The 10000-nt window shown below is 39.5% G+C and overlaps 1 protein-coding gene across 1 annotated transcript in view; it reads right to left on the reverse strand.

Annotated features, from left to right (window-relative positions):
- Nucleotides 1-2225: 2225 nt before the first annotated feature.
- Nucleotides 2226-10000, reverse strand: part of LOC125038261 (transient receptor potential channel pyrexia-like) — an 8166-nt gene continuing 391 nt past the window's right edge. Inside the window, exons 2-4 of the mRNA XM_047631695.1 lie at nucleotides 5494-5683; nucleotides 4969-5127; nucleotides 2226-4505 (exon numbers count right to left, since the gene is read on the reverse strand). Coding sequence (XP_047487651.1) covers nucleotides 2358-4505; nucleotides 4969-5127; nucleotides 5494-5544 — 2358 coding nt within the window. The 5' untranslated portion in view covers nucleotides 5545-5683 and the 3' untranslated portion in view covers nucleotides 2226-2357. The remainder of the gene's footprint in view (nucleotides 4506-4968; nucleotides 5128-5493; nucleotides 5684-10000) is intronic.

Raw genomic sequence — 10000 nt, forward strand, 5'->3', positions numbered from 1 at the left:
CCTTGTGCGAACTTAAATAATTACATACTTTTCTTTTATCTGCACAAAGTAAATGATAAATGAAACAGAATTAACAGGTGTCGCTCGGAGGCCTAAGAGGTCCTTAATGGCAATGAATAAATGTGTTTTTGGGTTAACCATCATTTTCCATTATATTGTTCAAAATTAGAATTACTGTGGCACGCCAAAAACAAGGCTGTGCTGTATATAAAAGCTTGTTATATACGCGTGTGTGTGTGTGTTTCCATGCAAACACTTAACAGGCAACTGGAAAACGATTTTAATGATGAATAACAGCAGCGTGGTTTTATTGTTACAAATTTAGAGGTCTCTCCTGCAAGAATGGTTACCGAACTTCCTTTAGCATTTTACAAATAAAAATCCGAAAAATGCCTGAAACCTCGAAAAGAATCATATACATAAGTACTTTTTAAAATGGTTTGTCTTACTCTTTCTTTCTTCACATGCTCTCAACATTATCACATGACCTCAATTAAGTCGGTGTTAATAGCACAGGAATTGGCTAATCGGTTTTAATCAGGCTCGGTATCCTGTATTCAGTAACAGTGAATAAAGTGAAGTTCGAATTATTGAGGTTACCAACTTATCAGCAGTGAATTTTATTAATTTTTCAATCATCATCATTGTCCATGATTATATCTAATATTGTAATTAATGTTGTGCGCCGGAAGCCTTCAGAATGTAATCAAAGATTATCTGTGAACTTCCATACGCTTCCATATTCAGAAATAATTCACCACTGCCTGCTTATTTGCCCCGTGCAGACTGAACTGCCTATTATTATTATAATTATTATCGTCGTAATTTGAATTATCACCATCTTCATAATTACCATCTAGAGCAAATATAATCCTTAGCAGTACTATATCATTGTTATTGTTACCACTTATTAACTATCATTATTTATATTATTGTGATCATCATTATTTTCCTTACTATTTTCATTTTAATGGGGATGCTGACGATGATCTTAATTATAATGATGATAATAATGATATTGGTTATCATAATTATAATGATAATGATAATAAGAATGTTAGTAATAATAATACGTATGATAACATTGTTAATGATCACTATTATCATTATTATCATTATCGTTACTATCATTATTATAATTAGTATTGTTATTATTACTATGATAATAGTTATTATCAATACCATTGTTATTGTAATTATTATTATTATTACTATCACCATTATTATTATCATTGTTATTATTATTTTATTGTTATTATCATTATCATCTTTATTATAATTGTCATTATTGTTATTATCCTTAATATCAATAACATAATTCTTATAATCATTAATATTAATATTATTAGCATTGGTGTTGTCATCATTACCATTATCACTAATAGTATCATTAGTGTTACCCTCATCATCATTATTATTATCATTATCATTATTATCATTATTATCATTATTATTATTATTATTATTGTTTTTATCATCATTATTATATTATTGCTTATAATAGCATTATCGTTATTTATGTTGTTATTGTTATCAGTATGAACATTATCATAAAGTGTGGTAGAAATCTGCGCTTTGATTCACAACACGCAATTAAAGGTGGTTTTGAAAATAACTTACCATCGGTATCTTTATTGTTTTAATACAATCAATAAAATTTCAGGGCAATTATCATTACAAGTTTGACATAAAAAGGGTATAGCTAAATACATTTATATCAGTAGTACAGATTTTTTTTTTTTTTGTTATCTTAATGTCGAAGCCTATATACATACTAACGTTTACATTCACTAGTACTATATTTTTCTACACTTTTTAAAATATTCTTTGTTTTGTTGGGATAACTGTGTCCTTGTGATGAAAGTGTATTACAAGTGTCTACGATGACCCTCCTTTTTTCTTGAAAACTCATCAGCCGATATAGTGAGTCTCTCTCTCTCTCTCTCTCTCTCTCTCTCTCTCTCTCTCTCTCTCTCTCTCTCTCTCTCTCTCTCTCTCTCTCTCTCTCTCTCTCTCTCTCTCTCCTCCTTCTCTTTCTCTTTCTCTTTCTCTTTCTCTTTTTCTTACTCTTCCTCTCTCTTCCTCTCTCTTCCTCTCTCTTTCTCTCTTTTTCTCTTTCTCTTTCTCTTTCTCTTTCTCTTTCTCTTTCTCTTTCTCTCTTTCTCTCTTTCTCTCTCTCTTTCTCTTTCTCTTTCTCTCTCTCTTTCTCTCTTTCTCTCTCTCTTTCTCTTTCTCTTTCTCTTTCTCTCTCTCTTTCTCTTCCTCTTCCTCTCCCTCTTCCTCTTCCTTTTTTTCTTCCTCTTCCTCTCCGTCTCCCCTTCCCTCTCTTTCTCTCTCTCTGTTTGTATCAATTAAAATCACTCAGACTTTTCCGGCACAATCTTCTGCAGCATCTTCTCAATATCTTCGAGTTTCGCCGTGATGTTGGCAAGGCTCACCTTCTCAAGCGCTTGCACGGCCCTCGCGACGGAGTCACTCTCGGTCGGTGCAGCCTCGGCGTGTCCTATGATCACTGCAGCTTCCACGGCTTCGTAGGGCAGAGGCTTCCTATGGAACATTCGAGAGCGCTTCCTGTTGAGGTAGATGTTGCATCTGGGCTTCAGGCGGCAGATCTTGTCCAGCTTCTCGGCCGAGTGGAAGGGGAACAGCTTCGTCTTGATTGCGAATCGCGACAGCCTTTCGTACGTGATTATATAGGAAGCCTGCTTGGACAGCCTTGCAATCCTGCCGAGCGTCTGCAACTTGGCAATGTCGTCGACGGCCAAACCTATCAGGAGGTTCGCCATGAGGACGCACACGAGGAACAGGAACAGGGCCAGGAAGATGTAGCAGAGGATGGGCGTTTCGTCACCAGAGACTTCCACCAGAGACCCGTAGTCGATCTCGCCAATCATCATCATCAGGGTCCTCACCATACTGGGGATGAAGCCGTGAAAGTTTTCGTTCTTGTAAAAGAAGACTCGGAACGCCAGAGAGAACCCGATGAGGAGACTCGAAAAGGCCATGATAAAGTAGATGAGGGACTTGGCGATCCTGGAGAACATGAGGATATACGTGCCGAGGGCCGGGAAGCGTCCCAGAAGCATCATGAGCTCAACCCAGCTCGAGAATATGGACACCGCCGCAAGGTTCGTGAATGTAGAACCGTGGCTTAAAATTAGATCCTGGATTTTTGCTGCGTCGCCGAAGTCCAGATACGAGAAGACGATGATGGCCGAGGTGGAGAGAGAGGTGAATTTCGTGAGCGATTCCCAGGACTTGAAAAACTTCTTTGGGTGCGCGCACATGTTGAGAATCTCGGGCACAAGGACGAGCAGGTAGATGCAGATGTAACTCACGCGAAAAGCCCGACCGCGCACGATGTTGTTTGGACGAGCATCCGACTGGAAGATCGAGTCGATATAAGCCGTGTGCATCGTCAGGAAGATGAAGAAGGTGAGGACATTTCCGTAGAAGAAGAATTTGATCTTATTCCACTTCTTGTAGAGGAAGCTCTCAATGAGCGGGTGTTTCAGGAGAGACTCTGCTTCGCCGAGGTTGATCTCCGGGATGAGGGAGCTCTGGATGTCCTGGTCCACGGGAAGCAACACCGAGTAATCGAACGAGATGTGGAAATCGGGGTCGCGACGGAACTTGTTCGGAATCCTCACGCAGGAGTCGAACAGGCGCGAGAGAAGCTCCTTGGCCGAGGGCAAGTTGTCGATAATGAGCGAGGATCGAGTCACGCCATCACAGTCCTTGCGCGTGAGGTGGTCCCCATTTCTGATCAACAGTTCGCAACAGTCTATCGAACTGCTATAAACAGCGCAATGGAATGGCTCGCGGCCACTTTTGTCTTCCTTTGTTATGAGGTCTTTCATTTGCCCGGTTTTCAGGAGAAGGTCCAAGCTGGTGGCGCACCCTCGGTGGCAAGCTGCATGAAGGACGGAAGCTCCCTTGGTGGTCACGCTCAGAGGATCCGCGCCCATGGACAGCAGCAGCTCAACCAGATTCGGCAACCCAAACCTAGCAGCTAAATAAAGTGCCGATTCACCGTAAGAATTGGTCGTATTCACATCGACTCCCGCTTCGAAAAACAGCCTCACGACTTCGAGAAGGATGGCCTCCTCCACGCTCCCATGGTCTTCGATGAGCGCCGTGTGAAGCACAGTATTCCCGTCGCAGTCGCGGGTGTGGACCACCTCCTGGACCACTTTGTCCTGCAGTAAAATGTTGATGAGCTGGGCGCTGTGCACGCGAGCGGCTATGTGCAGCACGCAGCACCCCTTGCCGTCGAGAGCTGTCAAATTCGGCTTGTAAGTCAGCATCAGCTTCACAGTCTCCACGTCGCCGAGACGGACGGCCGCGTGGAACGGCGTCTCTCGTGTCGTCTGCTCGTGGGGCGGAGGCTCGCACTCGGTGTCCGTCGAGGCGCCGCGGCGAAGGAGCTCCTCGATGCCTTTGTGCCATTCCCTCTTGACGGCGAGATGCAGGGCGGTGTTCCCGTGGTCGTCAAGGGAGAGCGCCTGGGAAGCACGGGAGATTGTAGGTTATTTATGCATTTATTTAATTTTGTCTTATTTATTCTTTTATTGTGGGGTTACGATCAGCTGCTTTTCTTTAGAGCGAAGGAGAGGTATGGTAGAGGGTGAAAGAAAAGAAACGGAAAGAAAACAAACGGATACAGAAAAAAACAAAAAATGAAAACAACAAACACAATAGTACCAAAGTATGAAAAAGGAAAACAAAAATTGGAGAAAAAAATATAAAACAATAATACAGCACAAAAGAATATAAAGAAAAAAATAATAAATATATATATAAACATCAACTTTTCCTTTATTTTCCAAATCCTTTTTTTTTCCCTTCTCAGTAACGCAAACCAATAAAAAAAAACACACAAAAACACCCTACATCACTAACGCAAACCACAAACAATCAAAAGGACATTAAAACTTCCTACATCATTAACCCCCAAAAGGTCCTTACATCTGCCCCGTGTTCGAGCAAGAGAACCAGGATATTGAGGTTCTGAATGTGACAGACGGCGTGGAGGGGCGCCAACCCCCCGCATCTTGCAGAGGTCAGCAAGGACGGGTTCTCTTGCAAGAGCGTTTTGACTGTTTCGGTGTCGTTACTCTGTATTGCCTTTGGGAGGAAGAGAAAAAAAAAACATTGATTAAACGTGTACACATATTAGGAAGATTTATTTCAAAAACTGGTGAAACGTGTATAAATATGAGGAAGAGTATAGTATTGATAGATGTGTAGAGAATGGGAAATTGATATTGATCATCCATTCTGGGAAGTTGAGAGTTTATGAATATGGATGGAGGGCTGACAAACGAGGTATCAGTGATGGTGAAGATGGGAAATAATACCATTAACATAAACACAAGCAGGGAAAAAAAAAACTTATGGAAGGCCCAGAGACTAAGAACCAGAGGAAAATTAACGCAATAAGGGAAAAACTCAAAAGTCACAACCCATTTACAATACTCTCTTCCTCCTTACCGAGAAAATAGGTGGAACATTATGCAGGTTATCGGCAACATCTTCCGCCATTTGCAACGAGATGTGGTTGGCGGGAGAAACCGGCAGCTCGAGCACCTCGCTCTGAGAAGGGCCATCGTCTACTACCGTCGATTTCCTGCGCTTGGTGTTGAACCGACTGGAAGCCTGCCATTGCTCGGTTATTCGACGTCTGCGGGTGTTGTTATTACTTGTCATTTACTATTGAATTATTTATTGGTATTATTATTAATGTTACTAAAGTGTTGATAGTCTTTGGTTTATGTGTCTGGTCGTGATGGAGGTTCGGGTGGCGTGTCGTCGGGGGGAAAAGAGTTTATTTATAATTTATTATTGTTGAATTATTTGTTTACCTTTGCTGGGGGGGAGGGGGGGAAGGTACGTGAGGTACTTATGGTCACGTGATGGTATGATGTTTTCTGGGTTTCCGAGATGATGAAGGTGATGATAAGAACGACGGTGATGATGATGAGTTAAAATAACAAGGTGATGATGAAGATGATCATAATAGTAATAATAATAATGATAATAGTAATTCTAGTAGCAATAACAATGCTAACTAAAGAGAAAGATCATTATTTAAGCACAGGTCCTTGGACGATGATGCTGTGGCTTTGTCTGTCAGTCTGTCTTCCTGCGTGTCTGTCTGTCCCTGTCCCAACTTGTCTGTTCGTTACTCTGTCTCTCCGCCTCTCTCTCTCTATCTCTCGCTCTCTCTCTCTCGCTCTCTCTCTCGCTCTCTCTCTCTCTCGCTCTCTCTTTCTCGCTCTCTCTCTCTCTCTCTCTCTCTCTCTCTCTCTCTCTCTCTCTCTCTCTCTCTCTCTCTCTCTCTCTCTCTCTCTCTCTCTCTCTCTCTCTCTCTCCCTCTCCCTCTCTCCATCTATCTATCTTTCTCTACCTATTTATCTCACCCTCTCTCTCTATACTCTCCCGGTAATCTTCAATCATCAACCACTCTTCCATAAAACGAATCATCTATTCCCAACAGAAAACCATAAGGCCGGCGTGCCTGGGTTTCTGTGTTGAAAGATAAGGCTAGTCTACGTGACACCTGTTTGACGAACGCAGGTGGCTAACAGCGCCTTAGGATGTCCTGTCCGATTGCCTTCTTTTCTTTTCATTCTTATTCTGTTCTAATTCGTTCTGGATTGTGCTGTGCTAATAAATCCGATTCTGTTTTTTGATTATTATTATTATTATTATTATTATACTTTTGGGAAGGGGGTAGGGATGGAGGTGAGACAGAGGGAGACCGAAAGAAAATCGCGAAGGATTTAAATGTTTCATCATCGAAAAGGTATTTTTTGTTATATATAAAAAAATATCTAATGAAAAATTATATAATAATATTATATATATTTTTTTTTTGGTAAAAGAAAAGATACATACACAAATCTAAAAAACAAAGAGTCAGTGAGTAAAAGCTCTAAACAAAATGGGAAAACAATATACATATAAACTTGATATATAGATCATATATAAAGCATTAATGGACACTAAATAAAATACCTTCTCCGCCACGGTATGCACAGCATAACGGCGGCGACGTTGACGATCCCAAACGGACTGCGATCTGGAACCGAAAGCCGTGCATTAGAATGGAACTTTTCTCCCGTTGCTGCAAGAAGAATGGACGAAAATCATCGTCGTGTTTCTATATCCGGTAAATGGTTAATCTCTCTCTCTCGCTCTCTCTCTCTCTCTCTCTCTCTCTCTCTCTCTCTCTCTCTCTCTCTCTCTCTCTCTCTCTCTCTCTCTCTCTCTCTCTCTCTCTCTCTCTCTCTTCTCTCTCTCTTTCTTTCTCTCTCTTTTTTTTCTCTCTCTTTCTTTCCCTCTTTCTTTCTATCTCTTTCTTCCTATCTTTCTTTCTATCTTTCTTTCTATATTTTGTTCTCTCATTATTTCTCTCTTTCTTTCTCTCTTTCTTTCTATCTCTTTCTTTCTATCTTTCTTTCTTTCTCCCTCCCTCTCTCTCTCTCTCTCTCTCTCTCTCTCTCTCTCTCTCTCTCTCTCTCTCTCTCTCTCTCTCTCTCTCTCTCTCTCTCTCTCTCTCTCTCTCTCTCTCTCTCTCCCTCTCCCTCTCTCTCTCTCTCTCTCTCTCTCTCTCCTCTGTTTTTTTCCGATAAGTAGTTAATCAAATTTCCCCCCAAATTGGGAAAATAACGCAAAGGTGTCGATGTGCTTCACTGAATGCGTCACTGACATGTTGGCCGTTCAGTAAAGTGCAGTAAGTAGACCGGATGGACGATATATAAAGTGATCTGCTGGCTTTCGAAAACGATAATTTTCTTGATAACTCTTTCCACTCCCAGACAACTTTTATCGTCTATGTGTGAGTAAGTGTGAGTGCATGAGTGTGTGTGTGTATGTATGAGTGAGTGTGTGTGAGTGTGTGTGTGTGTGTGTGTGTGTGTGTGTGTGTGTGTGTGTGTGTGTGTGTGTGTGTGTGTGTGTGTGTGTGTGTGTGTATGAGTGCGTGTGTGAGTGTGTGTGTGTGTGTGTGTGTGTGTGTGTGTGTGTGTGTGTGTGTGTGTGTGTGTGTGTGTGTGTGTGTGTGCGTATGTGTGCGTGTGTGTGTGTGTGTGTGTGTGTGTGTGTGTGTGTGTGTGTGTGTGTGTGTGTGTGTGTGTGTGTGTGTGTGTGTGTGTGTGTGTGAGTTTCTTTTCTTTTCTTTTCTCTCCCTTTTTTACTAATTTTAGAAATACAACACAACGCAAAGGGCATTAAATCCAAGGCACAAGATCCATGCTATTACACACTCTCTAAGAAATAGTAAAGTCAACAACATGGTCTACTTACAGGCTACTAAAAGGAGATGATTCAGTAAAAGTTTCAAGAAGTTTCAGTAACTGCAAATTACATAAAAGAAAAACAACATGATCAAAGCAAATAAATAAATCACTATCAAAATATAAAAAAAAAATAGTGAAAAGTTATTAATGATCAATAATAATAGCAATAATAATGATAGTAATATTAATGACGATGATGATGATAATGAATAGCAATGAAATAATTATGATAATGATAAATATTATGATAATAATAATAATAATAATAATAATAATAACAATAATAATGATAATAATAATAATAATGATAATAATAGTAATAATAATAGTGATGATGATGATAATAATAATGATAATAATTGATAATAATAATAATAATGAAGAAAATAATGATAAATAGTAATAGTAATAATAATAATGATGATAATAATAATATTGATAGTTGTAATGATATAATGATGATGATAATAATAATGATAATAGTAATGATATAATAATGATAATACTAATACAAATAATATTCGAGAATCTTTTTTTTTTCTTTTTTCTTTTTTTTTTTTTTCGTCTTTTGGGGAATCCTCCAGAGTTTGTTTTAAAATATACCTTACTTAGTCACATCCTACACGTATTTTGTGGCTGTTTATGTTAATTGTAATATTTTAGATGTTTCTGTTGTAATTAGTGATTTTTTAAATACCTGTTTAGAGTCGCAGGTGAGAAAGTGGACAGGCCATTTTGGTATTACAGGTGTAAATGAGTATTATTGATTTTAGAGTAACGGAGACGTGTTCTTGTCTTTATATATATGATTAGCCTTTTTTTGGGCGATCACTCATCATATATATTATCATGAACAGCAGATTCAACTTCAAGAACCATGATGAAGATAATAAATTATACTACATTAATAAACCAAGAATTAAAGATTAAAAATGATAGAAAAAAAAACTACATGAACCTCATGTATTTATATCACATCCTAATGTAATAAGCATACAAAGTCTCGATACACTTTCCATATGAATCGTGGGGCATCGAGAACTTTCCGTGTTTTATATGAATATTTTATATCCGATTTTATATTCTATTGGCATTGTTGGTCGCTTTATACGCCTGGCATCACTTTACAGTGCAGCGGGGTCTCGGGTTAGGTAGGGGGGGGAGGGGGGAGGCAACGTTCTGCGCAGAAACGTAATAGCAAATTTCGTATGGATAATAATTCGTGCTATTTTAAGTGGCCTAGTATGTCCCAGTATTAATGACACAATGACGTTTAACTAACTTTAGCAAGCACAATTATCAAGCACCAGACTAGAATTCCCCACATTAATATAAGAAACTTAATTAGGGGGGTGGGGGTGGGAGATAAAACCAGGGCTGGAGGGCATAAAATACAGAACATCTCTTGAGGCTCTGCTGATTGGCTTTCATCATACGGGAGGGAAATGATCTCAAACGAGACCTTGAAGATGGAGGATGACCTCTTAAATTTTGGGTAATCGCCTGCCTCTCTTGTATTCAGTCTACCCTCGTAATTAATTCACAGAATAGACGGACAACAAAGGTACATATATTACTGATAAGTTAACAAGGCGTGTGATAAAACGTATGATGCTTGTATAGACAGAGAGTGGGAGACGAGCAGAAACAAAATATATAGTAGGCTGTTTTATCTTCATTAACTGTCGTTTTATCGT

Source organism: Penaeus chinensis, chromosome 24 (genome assembly GCF_019202785.1).
Source record: "Penaeus chinensis breed Huanghai No. 1 chromosome 24, ASM1920278v2, whole genome shotgun sequence".
Taxonomy (NCBI): Eukaryota; Metazoa; Arthropoda; class Malacostraca; order Decapoda; family Penaeidae; genus Penaeus; species Penaeus chinensis.